At 36.1% G+C, this 21658-nt stretch overlaps 1 protein-coding gene across 3 annotated transcripts in view; it reads right to left on the reverse strand.

The window, feature by feature from the left end:
* Ptpn12 (protein tyrosine phosphatase non-receptor type 12) overlaps positions 1-21658 on the reverse strand; it is a 65020-nt gene that overhangs the window by 17598 nt on the left and 25764 nt on the right. For 2 of the 3 annotated variants that reach the window (XM_042684668.1, XM_042684666.1), the window contains exons 3-11: positions 18875-18951; positions 16119-16214; positions 13379-13417; positions 8185-8256; positions 5853-5912; positions 3405-3547; positions 1674-1740; positions 244-321; positions 44-142 (exon numbers count right to left, since the gene is read on the reverse strand). In XM_042684668.1, coding sequence (XP_042540602.1) covers positions 44-142; positions 244-321; positions 1674-1740; positions 3405-3547; positions 5853-5912; positions 8185-8256; positions 13379-13417; positions 16119-16214; positions 18875-18951 — 731 coding nt within the window. The remainder of the gene's footprint in view (positions 1-43; positions 143-243; positions 322-1673; positions 1741-3404; positions 3548-5852; positions 5913-8184; positions 8257-13378; positions 13418-16118; positions 16215-18874; positions 18952-21658) is intronic. The other variant, XM_042684667.1, reaches the window with a different exon arrangement.

The following is a 21658-nucleotide window of genomic DNA, read 5'->3' on the forward strand; positions in this document are numbered from 1 at the left end:
AAAAACAAGGAGCAGTTTGCTAGAACAGGCCAAGAATACTTACTACACCATCAGAAATTTTCTGGGTTCCATGAATTTCATACAGTTGTAACTGTTTTTCAAACAGTTGTGCAATGGCTCGATGAACAAGCTCGTACTGCTCCTATTTGGGAGATAAGTGTTAAACAAGGGAAGAGACTTAAAAACGATCAAGAAGACATTTAAAAAAAAAAACAGTTTATAAAGTGAAACCAACAACTATACCTTTGTTTGTACTGCAGAATGCCTTTGTGTTCTCATTTCTTGTATTAAATTAAATACATTAAATTCCTCTGGTATTTTCTAAAATAAAGAATTTAATATATATATGTATATACATATATAAAACTTTACACAACTGAACATGGTATAATACTAATCAACTTCTCACAGACCTTAAGATACATGCTGAATAACTGTGAACATTTACTGAGACACTATATATGGCCTTGTAGACACAAAGCTCACGCAGATCCTCAAGAGTCAAGCTGCAGAGCTGGATGAGTGAACAAATAAAAATCTAGCCAAAGTATGGTAATAAGAGTAGTGGAGATAGAAACAGTGAAAAATCCTAGTGGGTACAAGCTGGGTATTAAAAGAGGTTAATTCATTAAAGTAAAGGAAATATATACAGGCATGGCAGACTGAATCCGTAATTTCTTTGGATAACTAAGTTTGATATGGAAAAAGCCAAGGATTAGAAAGAGAAAAAAAAGCTCTAAGAGAAGATGAGGCTACTTGTGACCTCAAACTTTAGATAAAAGACAGAACTAACTCTACAAAATGCCAGTCTCTTGGACTGGGTATATAAAAAAAAAAAAAAAGACCTGAAAACACTTGGCAAAATACTGATGTCACACATTAATTCCCAGAGGTTTATGACAGTGCTACCAAAAGTTTGCGTTTTTTTTTTTTAACTGTATTTTTTTTGTCTTTTCTTTTTTGGTACTGGGGATTGAACCCAGGACATTGCACTTGCTAGGCAAGCGCTTTGCCACTGAGCTACATCCCAGCCCAGTGCTACCAAAAGTAAATATATCAATGTTTCTTTCCATTGTTATATTAAAATAATAGAAAATTTATTTTTTTCACTTAAAATTTTCATTTGAGTATTAACAATAATCAGATTTGAGAAATATTAAGAAAACATAAGGAACTGTTTAAAATAAATATTTCTCCCAAAAGATAAAAAATTATGGAATAATGATATGGACGTGGAAAAAAGAGGGAGGACAAAGTAAACAAGGAGCTACACATTGACCCTACTGTGTGTGTGGATGAAGTATATGTGACACAGATGGACAAATTCATACAAACTATAAATATTTACTAAATATATTTTCAAGAATTTAAGAGGCAATGCAAATTCTGTCTGAAAAAGTAGATGTACAGGATTTCTTCTTTAATATAGGAATTCATTCACTCAGACAACACTCTTCCTTTTTCTACTACACAATATCAAGGCAATGTACAACATTTATATTTTTAATATCTTTATGTATTATTACTATTTGAAATTTTCATCATTTTTATTTTTTACATGAGAAAATGCTGAAAATATATATAATGAAATGTATACTATTTATTTCAAATAATACCAAATTGAAAGTGACAATCAATAAACTACATACATTTTACATAAAAATTATTCTTACCCCAGCTTTTAGTAAATTCCACGTATAATCTATTGCACAAATGGCCCCTGTTCTTCCACAGCCTGCACTAAGGATATAAAGTTTGAGAAAAAAATTGTTACAAAAGAACTATGAAATGAATATGGCTGGACATAATAACATTCAAAAGCATAAAGTAAAAATTAGATAAAATCCTACTTATTTAGTAAACAAAATACAACTGAAAATGTGTCCACGGTACCTCTCTTATTGTTAACATTTCTATCTTTTAAAATTAAAGAAACTTCTTTTTTTTTTTTTTTTTTCTTTTTTTTTTTTTTTGGGTCCGGTCATGGGGCCTGAACTCTGGGCCTGGGCGCTGTCCCTCAGCTCTTCAGCTCAAGGCTAGCGCTCTACCACTTGAGCCACAATGCCACTTCCAGCTTTTATCTTTTTGCTTATGTGGTGCTGAGGAATCGAACCCAGGGCCTCATGCATGTAAGGCAAGCACTCTACCACTGAGCCACCTTCCCAGCCCCAAAAATTAAAGAAACTTCTAAGGACAAGAGTCCACAACACATGTAAGCCTTTGCTTTGGAAGTCTAATTCTACCTCAGAAATTCCTGTCTAGCTAACAACATTCAACAGAGATAAAATGTTAAAGATAGCTCTTGTGTGTTGGATAAAAGGAAACTCAGGGCTGTGGATTTAGCTCAGTGGAAGAACACCTGCCTGATAAGCACAAGGCCCTAAATTCAGTTCTCAGCTCTTGGGGGGAAGGGGGAGAGAGGAAACTCAATCATTTCAATCTACAACAGGTATGAAAGATAAATAGTGTTATAAGCCTAGAAACTGACTTGAGGGTCAGCAGTGACTTTATAAAAGAGTAGAAGGTCATCAAAATTAGAAGACAAATAAAGAGCATTAAACTGAGAAAAACTGTAGGTAAGTGATTCTCAAACTACTACTGGGTACTAGGGTACTACCTATATGAATTCTAAACCTTTTTTTTTTTTTTTTTTGTCGGCCGTGGGGCTTGAACTCTGGGCCTGGGCGCTGTCCCTCAGCTCTTCAGCTCAAGGCGAGCGCTCTACCACTTGAGCTACAGCACCACTTCCGGTTTTCTGGTGGTTTATTGGAGATCGGAGTCTCATGGTCTCTCCTGCCCGGGCTGGCTTTGAACCGCAATCCTCAGATCTCAGCCTCCTGAGTAGCTAGGATTACAGGCATGAGCCACCAGCGCCCGGCGAATTCTAAACCATTTTAAGAATAAAGAACTACTAATGGTATGTGGAGAATATTGCTTTTTATTTTCTTTGTTGTTTTTGTTGGTCATGGGGCTTAAGAGAATATTTTTTTAAGTTACATTACTACATTATATGAAGGAAATTTTTTAAAAAATTTTTTGGTTGGTCACAGGGTTTGCTCAGGGCCTGGGCACTGTCCCTAAGCTCTTTTGTTCAAGGTTAATGCTCTACTACTTGAGCCACAGTGTCACTTCTGGCTTTTTCTGCTCATGTGGTGCTGAAGAATTGAACCCAGGGCCACATGCATGCAAGGCAAGCACTCTACCATTGAGCCACCTTCCCAGTCCCTCAAATCAGATTTTTTTTCAGTCTCAAACATACTATAATAAGGATAGGAAAGTTTCAGGATCACCACCACCCACCACCACCACCATCATCATTATCATCATAGTAATGTGGAAATAAAGCCTTATTTAATATCAAACTTAAAAGTTCTGTATTTGTACATTCGAAAATTCTTTTGTACCTGCAATGAATACAAATAGGTACATCTTCATGTTCTTGGTATTTTCTCATTAAGCTTATCATATCCAGAATAGAATCGAATGATGAAGGAACGTCATGGTCTGGCCAATTCACATAATGAAACTGATAGAGCCTACGAGATTCCTTCAAGGAAAATAGAAATTTAATAATTATAAAGTATGTCTGCAAAATTTAAAACTTGTATCTCATATATCAATTCTAAGATATCACTTTACAAAATCAAATAAATGGACTACCACATATGTACTGATGCTAATGGCTTCATATGTAATCATTTAATATCTATGAGAAGACAGTGTTGTAACTCCATTTTATGTGTAAAGAAATTGAGACTGAAAGATTAAATAACTTGTTCAATGTTTTATAGGAAGTGATAAATTTAGGATGGAATCCAACAATTATACTCCATACGGTTTAATAAATAATACACCATAGGCATTTAGGTATAATTCATTTTAATTAGAAGACAAATAAGAGTATTAAACTGAGAAAGAACTTATAGTGATCCTTAAGTATAGCCTGGGTACCATCTGTATGAATTTTAAGAATACTACTAAGATCTTGTTTTTAACATTTCATTTAACATTTTCTTTAATAGCTATCTAGTGGAAAACATGTTTCTGTATTCATGTTTTAAAAAATTTGTATTTCAGAGTTGGGGAGGTTTGACTCAAGTTGTACAAAGCCTGTCAGGCAAGGTTCTGAGCTCAAATCTCAATACTGCACACCCCTTAAAATAAAAAAAAAATTTTAAACCTCAGTTTTCATTTTGTTAACAAAACACTGAGATCATACTCAGGATCCATTCTATTTCCTGCAACTGTGGTTAGTCATTACCAAAATTCTGTTTTGAAGTGAAACTATAGTAAATCCAAATCTGTAAGTCACATGAATAAAAGTTCTCTAGGTAACTTAATAATGTTTAAGAATGTAAGAGTCCTGATGCTACAAAAGTCTTTTTTAATTTTTTAAACTGTTACTATAAAGATGATGTACAGATGGGGTTACAGTTACAAGTCAGGTAATGAGTAATTTCTTTTTGGTCAATGTCACCCCTTCCCTCGTTCTCTCCCAGTTTTTCCCTCCTGTCCCCACCCACAAGTTATATACTTCATTTTCAATGTAGTGTCTAGTGAATACCAGTGCTGCATTTGCTCACCCTTTATCCCGCTATTTCTGTGGGCCTCGCCCCACCCCCATCTTAAATGAACAAATGAGACAAAAAGAAAACAAAAACAACAAAGAAAAAAAAACTTGTTCCCATTTCCTGGTGTTCATTTTGATACCTGCTTTACATTGTTACAGGCACATAGACATTACACCTTTGTGTTCTTTCCCTAAGAATATCCTCACTGTAAGTGAATGACAGGAGTCCTGTATAATTTATCATGTTCCAATGTATTTTACATCTAGCTTCCATATTACAAGCCTTTTGAGAATGACAATATCTCCCACTATGAAGTTAGGAAGATTTATATTCATGATATTGCTATAGAAATTTAATAAAGTTAATACTTATTATAACCAAAGTAAAATAAATAATTTACAGGGACATGATCAGGAAGGAATAAGAAGTATATTTGTCTGTAAATAGGAAGATAAGTATGTTTAAAAATATGACCGCACTGAGTTTTACTTTACGTTGTTCAACATTGAGGACTGAACTTCAAGCCTGATGTATACTAGATAAACACTCTACTTCTAAGCTACATTCCCAGTTCCTACTTCATTTGGCTTTGATGATCTCATCTCTTAAGAACTGCACACTGGGTGTGGTAGTTCACACCTATAATCCACAGTACTCTCTCTAGAGGAGAGGTTCAAGCTCAGCTCTTGCAAATATGTGAGACCCTATTTCAACCAATAAGCTAGATGTGGTATGGCATCTATAGAAGGATTATAAAATCCAGATGGGTTAGGGGAAAAAAATATGGTATTCTATTTGAAAAGTAACTAAATAAAAAATAAAGGCATGGCTCAAATGGTAGGGCATCTATCAAGCAAGTGTGAGGCTCTCAGTTCAAACCTTAGTACTGCCAGGGGCAGGGAAGTAGTAAACAAGTAAAACTGATTAATAATCATGTAAACAATAGTATGATTTGCTTACTGCAGTTGAGGAAAATTATTTGCAGTAAAGAAAGCATAATAATCTCACAAATAGATATAGAAAAAGCTAAAATTATATCACTTTGAAGAGAAAAAGGCTTAAAAAACTAAAATGGTACATTGGAGTTTCTTCATTATTTAATTTAAGTAACAAATAAAGATGTTTACTACTTTATATATTTTCTCGTTGAAAACTGCAGGGTATAGTAGCCTCTGCAGGAGGATTTTCTGTTAGTTGCCAATTTAAGTAATATAGTAAGAACCTGACTCAAAGAAAAAGTCTACTGAAAACTATTCTTAGATTATCTCTAATGAAACTTACATTTTGAAATTCAAGTAACAGTGTCCTAATGAAGTAATCTGTTCTTGCTTGTTCATCTTCCTAAAAATAGAAACATCTGTGAGTCAATGAAAACATTAAAACAAAACACAAAAATAAAATACTTTAGGTCCCTAATCCAAAATTAACATTTAAAATTCTTGATGCACCTAGTAATTATTTAAGCTTTAAAAAAATTACAACAGTATATTAGTGATAGAATTTGCAAAATATACTTCCATACATTTGGGTTTTGCATAGGATAGTTTTCTATCAGTCACTGCAAGTAGATTAAGGAAGCTTTGCTTTGTGTATTTTTTAGACATGCACTCAACTAGGTATGATTCAAAATAGATTAATACTCCCTTTTTATCATTACAGGAAGCTAAAAATTGCCAGGCAGACCATAAGGCAGGAATTTCCTTAAGACCCAACCCAGAGTCATTTGGAGACTAACAGTGCTGGGCCTACTTGGCCAAGACATAGTGTTTAGCTAAGTGTCCAGAGTATACAAAAAGTCCTGTTTGGAGGCATAAGGCCTCCAGCAAGAACTCAATGATGTGACTGCACAGCTTGAGTCAATTTCTATATCAACCTAGAGAACACTCAAATTTTGAGTTCAAATCTCAGGAATTCAGAAGTTTGAAGCATATATCTACGTTCTTTGTTCTTGCTATGGAGCAAGCAAATCCAGAGCCATTCACATGGTAGGCAAGTGTTTCTATCTGAGATATATATCTCTAACCCCCAAAATATGGAATTCTTGAATTCTCTGACGACAAGTAAAAAAAAAAAAAATCACAAAAATTGTATTTCATTTAACTACAGAAAACAAAGTAAAAAGCAATTCTGAGAATGTAATTCTGAGAAGTCAATTTTAAATGTTAATCTGGGTAAACCACAGAATCCTAGATTATTTAGTTAAACATTATTCTGGATGTTTTCAGATAATATTTAAAATGGTGACTTTAAATAAAGCAGATTGTCCTCCACAGCAGAAAAGGGCATCATCAACCCAGTTGAAGGTCTAAGTGGAACAAAACAACCAGTTCTCCCCAAATCAAGAGAATTCGCCAGCAGATTACCTCTATATGCAGCATCAGTTCTTCTTGGTGCTACAAATGACTGCTTTTAGACTACAATTTAACATCACCTCTCTCCTCTAAGGGCTCCAGGGTGCTAGCCTTTGGACTATAACCGAAACACTGGACTCTCCTAGATCCCTCTACCCTACAGACTTTTACATTTGTTATCTCCATAATTTCATAAACCAGGTTCTTATAACAATATCTCCATACACGCAAAGACACCCCCCAACATCTGTGTATTACTTTTCATATTTGCTAAATTATGTTCCTTTAAGTTGAGCTAATAAGCTATTATTTGTTTTAAGTGATTAAGAAATATAATGTAGGGGCTGGGAAGGTGGCTAAGTGGTAGAGCGCTTGCCTTGCATGCATGATGCCCTGGGTTTGATTCCTCAGCACCACATAAGCAGGAAAAAAAAAAAAAGCCAGAAGTGGCGCTGGCGTTGTGGCTCAAGTGGTAGAGTGCTAGCCTTAAGCTGAAGAGCTGAGGGACAGTGTCCAGGCCCAGAGTTCAGGCCCCACAACCTGACCCCCCCAAAAAAAAAGAAAAGAAAGAAATATAAGGTATCACCTAAAGAATTGTTCTAGTTTTAGGCTCACTTTTTTTTCTTTTCTGCTTATTCATTTTTCATAATCTTTCTTTTTTTAAATTCATTTTCTCATATTTCTGCTGTGTTCATTTTGGAGTTGAAATTAACTCATTTCCGGAGATCATTAATTAGCAAAGTATTTACTTTAGGTATGTATCAAACTATTTGCCAAAAACATCAATTTTTTTACTTACAAGATGACAGTTCTCAAGTGTATGCTATACACATGATTGCAACATTTTTAGGGGGGTTACACATGATTATATAACATCTTTGGGGTTTAATAAAGATTTTAGAGGTTTACTTGATTTCACTCTACATCAGTTATGAAGAGCCTTTACCATTTATCTAACATGAGATGAATATTTTTGACTAATTTTCAAATAGATCAAAGCATAGTTACTCCATTTGGTTTTAAATACACACAAAATTATTGTCTACAAATATACAAAATTTACACGAGCTAATACAAAGCTAACATACTATTAACACAAGCTATATAAAAACAAACATTATTACTATTGGCTAGAAATGCATGCAGACCTACATGGAATATTTGGGTTATGTCAACCTAGGTTCATATTATAGTACAATTTAATTGTGCATCAGTCTAGTATGTCAATTTTCTGACTAATGTATATAAAAATAGGTACTTACACAAGAAATTTTAAATGGTGCAAATGTTATGGGGTCTTCTCCATACAAAGGCCAATAGCGTTCACATTTTTTCTGTGGGGAAAAAAAAGGTCGTAATCTATATGACAGGGTTTTGTTTTAAACTTTTACAAACATTTTGTGTCCTAGGGTTTTATCTTGCTACTTCTTCCTCAAAACAGAAAAATTGACATGAGCAGGCAAGAAGCTAGGAGACCTGACAGTTCAAATTTTCTTTCTTTTTCCTTTTTCTTTCTTTCTTCTTTTCTTGTTATTTGTGGGACTTGAACTCTGGGTTTGGATGCTGTCCCTGTGCTCTTCAGCTCAAGGGAGGCTATATCTCGAGTCACAGTGCCACTTCCGGTTTTCTAGTGGTTTATTGGAGATAATAAGAGTCTCACAGACATTCCTGCCCGGGCTGGCTTTGAACAGCAATCCTCAGATCTCAGCCTCCTGAGTAGCTAGGATTACAGGCATGAGCTACCGGCGCCCAGCTCAACTTTTCTTAAAGGTAACATCCTGTGTGCTTCCAAGATTATTCATGAAAAACTTATTAACTTAAATGTGTAAACTGTTCATTGATACTTGCCTAATCTACAGAGAAGATTAAAAACTTGGGCTGGGAAGGTGGCTCAGTGGTAGAGCGCTTGCCTTGCATGCATGAGGCCCTGGGTTCGATTTCTCAGCACCACATAAGCAAAAAAGAAAAAAACGGGAAGTGGCGCTGTGGCTCAAGTGGTAGAGTGCTAGCCTTGAGCTGAAGAGCTGAGGGACAGCGTCCAGGCCCAGAGTTCAGGCTCCACGACCGGACCAAAAAACAAAAAACAAAACAAAACAAAACAAAAAACAACCACCAAAAAACAAAAAAAAAGAAGATAAAGATTTTTCTTTCCTTTAAATAAAACTTTTTCAAATTGTCTGAACTAAGCACTAGTAGTTCATGTCTGTAATCCTACCTACTCAGGAGGCTGAGATTTTTAGGCCCAAGGTTCAGAACCAACCTGGGTAGAAAAGTCTATGAAACTCAAATCTCTAATTAACCACCAAAAAGCCAGAAGTGGAGCTGTGGCTCAAGTGGCAGAGCACTAGCCTTGAATAAAAAAGCTCAGAGATAGTGCCCATGCCCTAATTCAAGCCCCAGTCCCCTTCCCCCACGCCCCCCCCCCCCAAGTCTGGCAGATAAAAATAGCATTTGAAGTTTTGAATTCAGAGCCTTTTGCTTGCTAGGCAGGCATTTCTGCCATTTGAGCTTTCTCCTCAAACCCTTTATTGCTTTATAGTTATTGTTGGATAGTCTCACTATTTTTGCCAAGGGGAGGTATCAGAGCAAAATCTTCCTAATAATTATGTGTATCTTCTCATTTTAAATGGGCATAGAAACAGAATATTCAATATTCATTTATCTCTTTCTTTCTTTCTTCCTTCCTTCTTTTCTTTTCTTTTTTTGTTGGTTGTGGGGCCTGAACTCTGGGCCTGGGCATTGTTCCTCAGCTCTTAGCTCAAGGCTAGCACTCTACCACTTGAGCCACAGTGCCACTTCCAGTTTTTTCTGCTTATGTGGTGTTGAGGAGTCAAACCCAGGGCCTCATGCATGCAAGTCTAGCACTCTACCACTGAGCCACCTTCCCAGCCCTATTCATTGATTTCTAATATTAATTCCTACCATTTTAGAAAACTATGTTAAATTAATGAAGACATAAACTTCATAGAAAATACAAGTAATTCAGATGCTAAGAAGTGATGTAATTTCTTTTATCAAGACCACAATAAACTGAAAAGCCTGTAATTGACCAGGCAGCTTAACATTTATTTTAACTATTGCTATTTATAGTCACACTAGAACGTCTTGTTTCTTATCTAACTGTAGTCCATGAATTTCTAGGTTTCTACATTTTCTAGATTTTTTAAGCTGATGTTAATGTCCATAGGACAACAACATAGAACTATCTGATGTATCATCTTAAGAGTAAATACTAATATTACAGAAACCTAAAACTATAGGTAATGCCCAAGTCTCATTAACTAGAAGCTTATAATAAATAAAATTACAGTATTTTGAAAATTATTGTTTTCTATATTTTTCATATATCTAGTAATTTTACTATCTTGAAACAAAACAGAAAACAAGTTATAGAAAATTCAAGTAAGAAATGAAAGGTACATCACTGACATATCTTTCACTCAGATGAACAGTAACTATTATTACAATAGTTTTTATATTTTAGGTACAAAACTAGTAACAGTTGGCTGAGTACTAGTGGTTCACACCTAGAATCATAGCTACTCAGGAGGCTGAGACCTGGAAGATGGCAAATCTAAGCCAACTGGAGCAGAAAAGTCTGTGAAGACTCCATTATCCATTAACCAGTCAATGCCAGACTATAGGTAAGACTCAGAGCCATGAGCAAGTCAGCCAGCCAAGGAAGAACTCTGGAGTTCAAGTCCCACTTCCAGTACAAAAACAAAAACAAACAAGTAGCAATTAATGTAAAACAAAACAAAACACTATGTTGGTCAAAATGCTAATAAATCATTTTCTATGTTCTTTCCATTAGTTCACATTCAAAGTCAAGATCAAAGTCAAAATAGTCAACAATAAGCCGGGTGTTGGTGGCTCATGCCTGTAATCCTAGCTACTAAGGAGGCTGAGATCCAAGGATCAAGGTTCAAAGACAGCCAAGGCAAGAAAGTCTGTGAGACTCCTATCTCCAATAAACCACCAGGAAACCAAAAATGGCACTCTGGCTCAAGTGATAGAGTACTAGCCTTGAGCTGAAGAGCTGAGGGACAGTGCTCAGGCACAGAGTTTAAGCCCCACGACCAGCACACACACAAAAAAGGTGAATAATGGGCTGGGAAGGTGGCTCAGTGGTAGAGCGCTTGCCTCGCATGCCTGAGGCCCTGGGTTCGATTTCTCAGCACCACATAAGCAAAAAAGAAAAAAGCCAGAAGTGGCGCTGTGGCTCAAATGGTAGAGTGCTAGCCTTGAGCTGAAGAGCTGAGGGACAGTGCCCAGGCCCAGAGTTCAGGCCCCATGATCAGACCCAAAAACAAAACAAAACAAAAAAAAGTGAATAAATTCATAAGTCCTAACTCATTTCAGTCTATATAGGTTAAGAATATACTATAGGTCAAGAAATGTTCTAAAATGTGAAATTTAGTGAGCATCATGTTGGTGAAAAAAGGTTATAGTTTGGAAAATTACATATCTTAGAGTAAGGAGGCTAACCTGATACAGTGTACCCATCACGTCAAAATCTTAAACAATTCTGGTTCCAAACATTTCAATAAATTTAATTTTTTGTTATTATATTTTTTTGGTACCAGTGCTAAGGATCAATCCCAGTGCCTTGTGCATGGTGGTCAAGAACTCTACCACTGACTTATACTACCAGGCCAAAGGTTCCTGATCCACTATCATAGCACTGTAAATCATAAAGCCTTTAAAAGGTACAAAAATTTTACATTCAACATAAATTGTTTTTTGATCAAAAGCTATCACTTCTGATATATGTTATAAGTTCATTAATAGAAATTCTAAATCTTTTATTTTTATTTTATTTTTTATTTTTTTGTCAGTCATGGGGCTAGAACTCTGGGCCTGGGTGTTGTCCCTTAGCTCTTCAGCTCAAGGCAAGCACTCTACACTTGAGCTACAGTGTCACTTCCAGTTTTCTGATGATTCATTAGAGAAAAGAATCTCGCAGACTTTCTTGTCTGGGCTGGCTTTGAACCTTGATCCTCAGATCTTAGCCTCCTGAGTAGCTAGGATTATAGGCGTGAGTCACCAGCGCCCACTGAAATTCTAAATCTTAATAGTAACTTAATAATGTTACTACTCAGGAGGCCAAGATCTGAAGATCGCAGTTCAAAGCCAGCCTAAGCAGAAAAGTCCATTAGACTCTTGTTGCCAATAAACTACTCAAAAGAGCCAGAAATGGTGCTGTGGCTTAAGTGGTAGAGAGCTCATGCTCACCTTGAGCAAAAGAAGCTCAGAAACAGCACCAAAGCAAAAAAAAAGAATGTTACCTGACTGAAATTTAAATCTCCAAATACCATTACTTAACAATATTACTCATTTTTTAGTTTACAGATGAACCATATTATTTTAAAAAACATCAAATAGGGTTGGGAAGGTGGCTCAGTGGTAGAGTGCTTGCCTTGCATGCATGAGGCCCTGGCTTCGATTCCTCAGCACCACATAAGCAAAAAGAAAAAAGCCAAAAGTGGTGCTGTGGCTCAAGTGGCAGAGCGCTAGCCTTGAGCTGAAGAGCTGAGGGACAGTGCCCAGGCCCAGAGTTCAGGCCCCACAACCGGACCCAAAAAAAACAAAAAACAAAAAACATCAAATAAAGTTACCACAATTTTTTTTTCTTAAACTTGATCAGTCACATTTAGAAGTCAAAGTTAATTACTTAGGTACTATTATTATAAATATAGTCCCATTTCCTACAATGAGAACCTCATAACAGTTTGAAATTAATTTCACTTACAAATTATATTAGTTACAAAATTCAGGGCAAGGGGACAAATCATGTCGTCCAGTAACAGGAATACTTTATCCTGGGTTTGATCCCCAGCACTGCCATAACCAAATCAAACAAAAAACTAAGAAGAAAATTTCCTTCTTTAAGATGGTTCAGCTCGGCACTGATGGCTCACGCCTGTAATGCTAGCTTCTCAGGAGGCTGAGATCTGAAGATCATGGTCCAAAGCCAGACTGGGCAGAGAAGTCCATGAGATTCATCTCCAATTAACCACCAGAAAACTGCACTGTGGTTCAAGTGGTAGAACACTTGCCTTAAGCTGAAGAGGTCAGGGACAGTGCCCAGGCCCAGACAAAAAAAAAAAAAAAAAGTACAAATAAAAAGAGGCAACAGTATTTGCAAAGGGAAGTAAATCAAAACATTTAAGCTACTTATGTTATACTTACAATATCAAGAAATATTTGAAGACTACTAATACACAATTATTAAGTTTATTAAATTATTAAATATATTATGGAAATGTAAAAAAAGAAAAAGAAAAAAGTTTATATGCTTTAAACTATGTTACTTCTATTAAATAACAGTGGAAATAGAACACACAAGAAAAGAAGTGCATACCCTACAACCATATGGGCTCAGAATATAATTAAATAATACATGATCAGAAACATCTATCCCTAGAAATATAAAGAGTTAATAGGTATACATACCCTTCCCATTTCAAACTCTCGACAGGCCATTACAATGATCTAAAAAAGGAGATGTACAGAATAAAGAACACATCTGTTAAACACAATTTTACTTTCTAAATAAAATGCTAACTTCTAGAATTACTCTTTAGGGCAAAGCGCATTTGGTCTCTAGATATAAGCACCTTTAATATTAAAAGTGTGATTTAGGGCTGGGAAGGTGGCTTAGTGGTAGAGCGCTTGCCTTGCATGCATGAGGCCCTGGGTTCCATTCCTCAGCACCACATAAGCAAAAAGAAAAAAACCAGAAGTGGAGCTGTGGGTCAAGAGGTAGAGCGCTAGCCTTGAGCTGAAAAGCTGAGGGACAGCACCCAGGCCCAGAGTTCAGGCCTCACGACCAGACCCCAAAAAATAGAAATAAATAAATAAAAAATAAATAAAAATAAAAGTGTGATTTAAAGAAGCTATTAAAATCGTATCTTCCAAATAAAAGCCCCTTTATACTTCAACAAATTAATCAAATTTAATAAAATTAAAGGTTGAAGCTGGGTCAACAGTTCATGCTTGCAATCCTAGCTATTCAGGAGGCTCAGAGCCAGCCAGCCCAAGCAGACAAATCTCATGGAGTCTCTTATCTCCAATTTATCAGCAAAAAGTAGAAAGGAGAGAACTAGCTTAAGTGGTAGAGAACCACTTGAGCAAAAACATTAAAGGAGAACACTGAAACCCAGAGTTCAAACCCCAGTAGTGGTATGGATTTCTTTTTTTTTTTTTTGATCGGCTTGAACTCTGGGGCCTGGACATTGTCCCTCAGCTCTTCAGCTCAAAGCTCGCACTCTACCACTTGAACCACAGTGCCACTTCCTATCACTGTTTTTTTTTTAAACAAAAGTTATTCTATATCATCAGACTTGACTTTTTCTTTTCTGTTTTTTCTTTTGTAAGTCCAGGGGCTTTGAACTCAGAGCCTGGGGACAGGGCAGGGTAGGGCTGTCCCTGAGCTTTTGGGCTCAAGGCTGATGAGCTACCACTTTGATGAGTCACAGCTCCACTTCTGGTTTTTTATTGGTTCATTGGAGATAAGAGTCTCAAAGACTTTCCAGTCCAGACTGGCTTTGAATTGCAATCTTCGGATCTCAGCCTCCTGAGTCACAAGGATTACAGACAAAAGCCACCAGCATCTAGCACCCACCTTTGACATTTTATATGGCAACTTTAAAACTTGGAGAAAAGTTGGAGGACTGTTAGTATTTCACAGTGATTGTTTTATTATAGTTACTCCTTTACTCATCTTTTTTTAAAAAATACATTTTAAAGTAAATTGCAGAAATCAGTATACCCTCCCTTAACTGCCTCAACATGCATATCACTACCTAGAGCTCAGTAATTTTTTTTGGTCGGTTGTGGGGCTTGAACTCTGGGCTTGGGCGCTGTCCTTCAGCTCTTCAGCTCAAGGCTATCGCTCTACTACTTGAGTTACAGTGTCACTTCCAGTGTTCTAGTGGTTTATTGGAGATAAGAGTCTCACAGACTTTCCTGCCCCGACTGGCTTTGAACTGCAATCCTCAGATCTCAGCCTCCTGAGTAGCTAGGATTACAGGCATGAGCCACTGGTGCCCAGCCAAGCTCAGTAACTTTTATATCGTTTATGGTTACTTTCTTCTTGAGGTAAATTTTACTTCCAATGAAATACCTAAATCTTAAGGGAACATTCTAAGTCTTAACAAAATGCATACACCTGTGAAAATCGAAGTGTTAAGATGTTAAGATCTGACCACCATCCAATTTATTATTTATTCTTGTTTAAAATCTCATATAAAATAACACTATTGCCAGGACACTGGTGGGTCACACCTGTAATCCTAGCTACTCAGGAAGCTGAGATCCGAGGATCATGGTTCAAACAAAGCCAGACCAGGCAGGAAAGGTCATGAGATTCCTATCTCCAATGAACCACCTAAAAACTAGAAGGGGAGCTTTAGCTTACAGTGGCAGAGGACAAGAAAAACAGGCCACTGAAAGCATGTAGTCTTGAGTTTAAGCCTTACTCCGGATGACCAACAACCAAAAAAACAAAAAACAAAAAACCGAAAAACAACAACAAAACTCTACCACCTGAGATAACAGAGGGTGCCAGTGCTTTAGAATCATTTTAATTACACAGAAAAATCCTATTGCAAAGCTCATAAAGACCAATGAGAGTTCTTTATTCCTGGATTTCTTCATTCACACTCCCAACAATCAGCAATCAAATGTTTTAGATTCAAGGGTGATACACAGTTGACAAAGGTGGCTATTTGCAGTTATCCTAAATCATATTTCCCTGCTTCCAAACCTACTGGCACACTATTTTCCTTCACCTCAAAGAAGAAGAAGAAACTGATGCCAATAGCTTAATATGTTATTAACTGATGAATTTTAGTTAGGGGGTAGATAGGGAGAGACAAATCCTAGTTTCTCTCACACTTTATGTTAACAATTTATAGTTATGTGCTTACGCATGTTTCCTGGGAAAGACTCAAAAATGTCTGGTGAACAGACCAGGACATGACTGTTTAATATTGAGTCTCTCTTTCCCAGGAAACATGCGTAAGCACATAGAGTAATTCATGAAAATATGAGACACATTCCTGGAAATTAGTTCTTTTTTCCCTAAATATTTGTTATAATCAAACATGCTATTATGGCTAAAAAATTCTCTCATTCTTTAGTTAGTAAAACATTCTATGTCAAAATTAATTTTAAAATATAAATGACTTACTACAACATTGTATTCCCATATCATCCTCCAAAAATCTATCACGGTATTCGCTAAAGGTCCTTGGGTTGCCACATATGCTTTTGGCCCATAGACACCCTAAAATAATTAAAAGTAAATTTCACATTTATTATGATTATAAAAAAAATTCACAACCAAAATTTAAAGTTTCAAACTTTATTAGTAATAATGTTTCACCTAAAAGTTTTCTAAGTTTTCTTTATAGTTCATAACAATACAGCAAAAACATATCCAATTCATTTCAGCTTTCTGGTAACCACTGCTGCTGCTGTGTATTTATTAGATAGGCTATAAAGAAACTGATCATTAAAAACCATTCCTTACTTATTAAAAATTACTTACCTAAGAATTAAAAACTAATGCCTTAATTCTTAATAAACAAAGCTACCTTAGCAGTAATAGAAAGCATGACTCAGTTGTAAAATCAGAACTGAAACTATCTTGGCTGGTTTCTTCCATGGCTACCTCAGTTAATTCAATTTAAAAGTTCATTTAGTTAGGCGCCAGTGGTTCATGCCTGTGATTCTAACTACTCCGGAGGCTGAGATTTGAAGATGACAGTTTCAAAGCCAGCCAAGAAAGAAAAATCCCGAGACTCTTATTTCCAATTAACCACTCAAAAACCAGAAGTAGAGCTGTGGCTCAAAGTGGTAGAGCTCTAGCCTTGAGCAAAAGAGCCCAGGAAAGATGCTCAAGCCCCACAACTGACAAAAAAAAGTTCATTTAATATCTACTAAATACGTCTTAAATAATAAACTCAAGAATAGATCAAATAGGAAATAGTTGACTAAAATAAAACTACCACATAAGTGCATCATACAACAAATCAATGTCCTGAAGTACAATTAAAAAACAGAATTTCTAGTACATGCTCAAAAACCCCCCAAACCAACCAACAATGACAACATCTGAGAGCACAAATATACTATTTATTAGTTTATGTTCTATTAATTTTAGTTTTTACTGCAATCATAAAACTGATAAATGAAAATTTTATTTCAAACCATGACTATCCACTGTTGACAAAGGCAGTAAAATTATACTGCATAAAGTCTTACTAAGTTTTGTTGACAAGATAACTTACTAAAATATCAAAAATACCATATATAAATTTAACAATTTAAAATGTTAAATTTAACAATTTAAAATGTTAAATTTAACAATTTAAAATGTTAGTTATATAATTAGAAATACTAAAATTAAAATAACCTTTTATTAAAAAGCCTTTTAATTATATTAAAATAAGTCTTTATATTTTTTTATTGTAAAAATACTGTACAGAGAGGTTACAATTACATGAGTAAGGTTAATAAGTACATTTCCTATTGAGCATTGTTACCTCCTCCTTTGTTTTTCCCCTACCATCCCTTCCCTCCTCACCTCCCCAATTCTTCCCTCCCCTGCAAGTTATAAAACTGGTTTTCACATAGTGTCTTGTACATCTCATTGTTACAATGATTCAACCTATATCCTATTTTCAGTATTTTGTTATTTCCCTTCCCCTCCCCAAATTAGAAAAATGTATATACAAGATGCAGGGCACTGACATCAAATACAGTGAAAACAGGGATATACTGTGGGGGAAGAACATACAAGAGAAACAACAACAAAAAAAATTTACATAGTACACTTTAAATACGTATGTTAAAAACAATAGCAAGGAAGAAAAAAGCACTTGTGTCTCTATCTTGGGGTTCATTTATCTTATATGGTCATATGTAAATAGCTTTTGACCTTTTCTGCGTGTACCAGACTTACACTAGTTATAAAATAAGTCTTTATATTTAAACTCAAGTAACAGTTTGCATCTCTACTGATAGTTATTTTTAAATTATTTAATGAGGAAGAAACTGAAGCAGGAGAATCAGGAGCTGAAGGCAACCTAAACTGTACAGTTCTTTCTCAAAACTAAAATAGCAAACAAGCAAAAAAAATCACTTGACTACTTTTGACCAAAGAGAACCAAAGCTACCTAAAAAAGACTATGTTGCCATGCACCAGTGGTTTACATCTATAATCCAAGCCACTCAGAAGGAAGAGATCTGAGGATTACAGTTCTAAACAGGATTGCTCATGAAAATCTGTTGGTTTTTTTTTTGGTTGGTCATGGGGCATTTTGAACTCTGGGCCTGGGTGCTGTCCCTCAGCTCTACAGCTCAAGAGAGCGCTCTACCACTTGAGTCACAGCACCACTTTCAGTTTTATGAGTGCATTATTGGAGATCAGAGTTTCACGGCGTTTCCTGCCTGAGCTGGCTTTGAACCACAATCCTCAGATCTCAGCCTCCTGAGTAGTTCAGATTACAGGCGTGAGCCACCAAGCCCAGCTGAAAATCTGTGTTATTCTTATCTCCTATTAACCACCAAAAAGCTAGAAGTGCAACTACGTCAAGTGACAGACCACTACAAGCCTAGGGACAATGCCCAGGTCCTGAGTTCAAGCCCCAGAACTGGCATACAAGAAAAGACTATGTTAAATTTTGCTGTCACTTAAAAACAGTAACAATTACAAGTTTTTAAATTTTTAAAGTTAATGTTCTATAATTTTAAACCGATTTTACCTAGTAATCCTAGTACCAACAATTTCTAAGGAATTATGAAAAATGAACAAAGGGTCAATTCTTTTATTTTTAGTACTTTTCCGGCTGATACCATGTCCAGGGAACTTAAAGGATATTATTAAAACATACATAAGACATTAAGAATGATAAAGGAATACCATGCAACATTAATACATACCTTAATAAAATTTGCATTAATATAGTCTGAATCTTGAGAAGGAGTTTTCAAAGTCAACTTAACTCGGCTATGATCAACTACAAGAAAAAAATTTCAAAAATTATGTTTCACTGGCATTTAAGTGTTTTCTGATGAAGCATAATAAATAAAGCTAAGATAGTTAAAAATGTTAGTTAAAAAAATAAAGACTGGACACTGGTAGCTAACTCCTACAAGCCTCACTACTCAGGAGGCTGAGCTATGAGGTGGTTCAGAGACAGTCTGGGCAGCAAAAGTGGAGCATGGCTCCAGTGTTAGACTACTACCCTTGAACAAAAAAGCTCAGGGACTGTGCCTAGGCCCTACGTTCAAGGCCTGAAACTGGCGCGCACGCACGCACGCGCGCACACACACACACACACACAAATAAAAGTTAATAAAAATGAAGTCTAGGTATTTGTAGGGCAATTTCTAACATTATACTTTAATATTTTTGGCACTCTTATTAAGCTTAAAAACGAATCTAATGAAATTAAATATAAAGGAAATAAAAGCAGTAGTTTCCTTCCATGCTTCTCCTATCAATACAACTGCCCTAGAGCTTGACTCCAAAGAGATAAAACCAAAAATGGCTACATAAGAGGCATAGAAAATCTGTACCTTAACTTTCCTCATGAACACTAACAAACTATATCAATAAAATAAAAATCATACCAATACTGTGAAATTTATGTAATCGCTTAAACATAATAAAAAATTGTAAAAAATCATAAATACTGTTGTCAAGCAAATAGGAAGCTATTAATTCTATAAGCAGAAAGAATCACTATAATTAAAATTAACATTAGAGTATGCTGAAAATCCCCTATTTACCATTTGTAAAGGTTAGCTCAGTTTTTTTTGTTGTTGTTTTTGTTGGTCATGGGACTTGAACTCTGGGCCTGGGCACTGTCCCTCAGCTCTTCAGCTCAAGGCGAGCGCTCTACCACTTGAGCCACAGCACCACTTCCAAGCTCAGTTTTAGACCTAATAATGTATAGACATTTCCCAGTTCTGGGACTTGCCTCCAATATACTGGACATACTAAACAGTATTACTGGGCATGGTCACACAAGCTTGTAAATTTCAGCTCTCAAGAGGTTGAAGCAAGAAAGACAAAGATAAGACCTGCATAGACAATATAGGGCAGGCCTCACTTCAAAAACAAACCAAAAAACATCAACAACAAAAAGATGATTATGGTAAAATTTCCATTTATTATAAAAATTACCAAACAATATAAAGAACCTTATTTTTCAGAACCAGTTTATGAGCACTGCCACTAACCTTCCTTCTCTACCTCTGTTAAAAAAATCAAAGCTTCCTTTCTATCACAATTTCTCTGGCCCTTATCCCTTCCATTATATTCGTATTAGTATTAATCATAACAAGACAGACTATAAATGTTAATCTGTATGTGTTCTCTATCACCTAGATTGTGATCTCTGAAAAAAGGCAGGGATTTTTGCCAATTTGTTTTTGCATCACCAGAACATAATATATGTGCAAAGCTGTGTGTGTGTGAGAGTGTGTGTGTGTGTGTGTGTGTGTGTGTGTGTACACATACGTGAGCACAGAGCCTGGGCCTTGAACTCAGCATCTAGTCATTGTCTCTGAGCTTTTGTGCTCAAGTACACTTGAGCTACCACCTGAACCACAGCTCTACTTTCAGCTTTTGAGTAGTTAACTGGAAATAAAAGTCTCAGAGAATTTCCCCGTTCAGGCTGGCTTTGAACCTTCTCAGATCTCAGTATCCTGCTAGGATTACCAGTATGAGCTACAGGAGCCCAGCTTTTGGTAAAATGAATCAAACTTATGAAAACAGAAACCTTGTGGTTTGGGGGCTGGGAAGGTGGCTCAGTGGTAGAGCACTCGCCTTGCATGCTTGAGGCCCCGGGTTCAATTCCTCAGCACCACATAAGCAGGAAAAAAAAAGCTGGAAGTGGCGCTGTGGCTCAAGTGGTAGAGTGCTAGCCTTGAGCTGAAGAGCTGAGGGACAGCATCCAGACCCAGAGTTCAGGCCCCACGACTGGACCCAAAAAATTAAAATTAAAATTAAAAAAAGAAACCTTGTGGTTTTTGTAATTCCCTACATGAAAGTCAAAGAAGTAGAGAGATTATCTCTGAGTATGTGCATCAACTAAGGGAACACAGTAAGATTATCTTAATAAAAACTGTCCATGACAGAAAGAAATAAGAGAGGGGGTTTTAACAAGAAATACACTCACTACCTTACTTATGGAACTGTAACCCCTCTGTATATCACCTTGACAATAAAAAAAAAATAAACTGTCCTTATACCATACTAGTCTCTACTCTGAGGTATGCAACTGATACAGTCCAAATGTCTATATACCTATATACCTCTCATATATATAAACTGATTCCCGATGAAATAGTATTAAGAGGCATGCTCTGGTGACTGACATAGCTGTCATTATAAAAAAAAAAAAAAAAAAAAAAAAAGCCCAAAGAAGCTTGTTTAACCTTATTTCATGAGAACAGTGAGAAATCACCATCTAAGAACCCAGGTGTTAGCCTTTACTAGAGTCCAAAGAAGCTGGGGTCCCTAATCTTGTACATCCTAGCCTCTTAAATGGCAAGACATATATTTGTATTGTTTATAAACTACAAAGTTTATAACGTTTTTGTTATAGCAGCCTGAACAAACCGAAGTAACTTTTGTAAGGAAATCTGGGTATGTTTTTTAAAAGCTTGCTGAATGGCTACTATGCTAGGTTACTAGGAAAAGCTTAGACTGATATA

This window comes from Dipodomys spectabilis, unplaced genomic scaffold (assembly GCF_019054845.1).
Source record: "Dipodomys spectabilis isolate Male_0828 unplaced genomic scaffold, ASM1905484v1 ptg000089l, whole genome shotgun sequence".
Lineage (NCBI taxonomy): Eukaryota > Metazoa > Chordata > Mammalia > Rodentia > Heteromyidae > Dipodomys > Dipodomys spectabilis.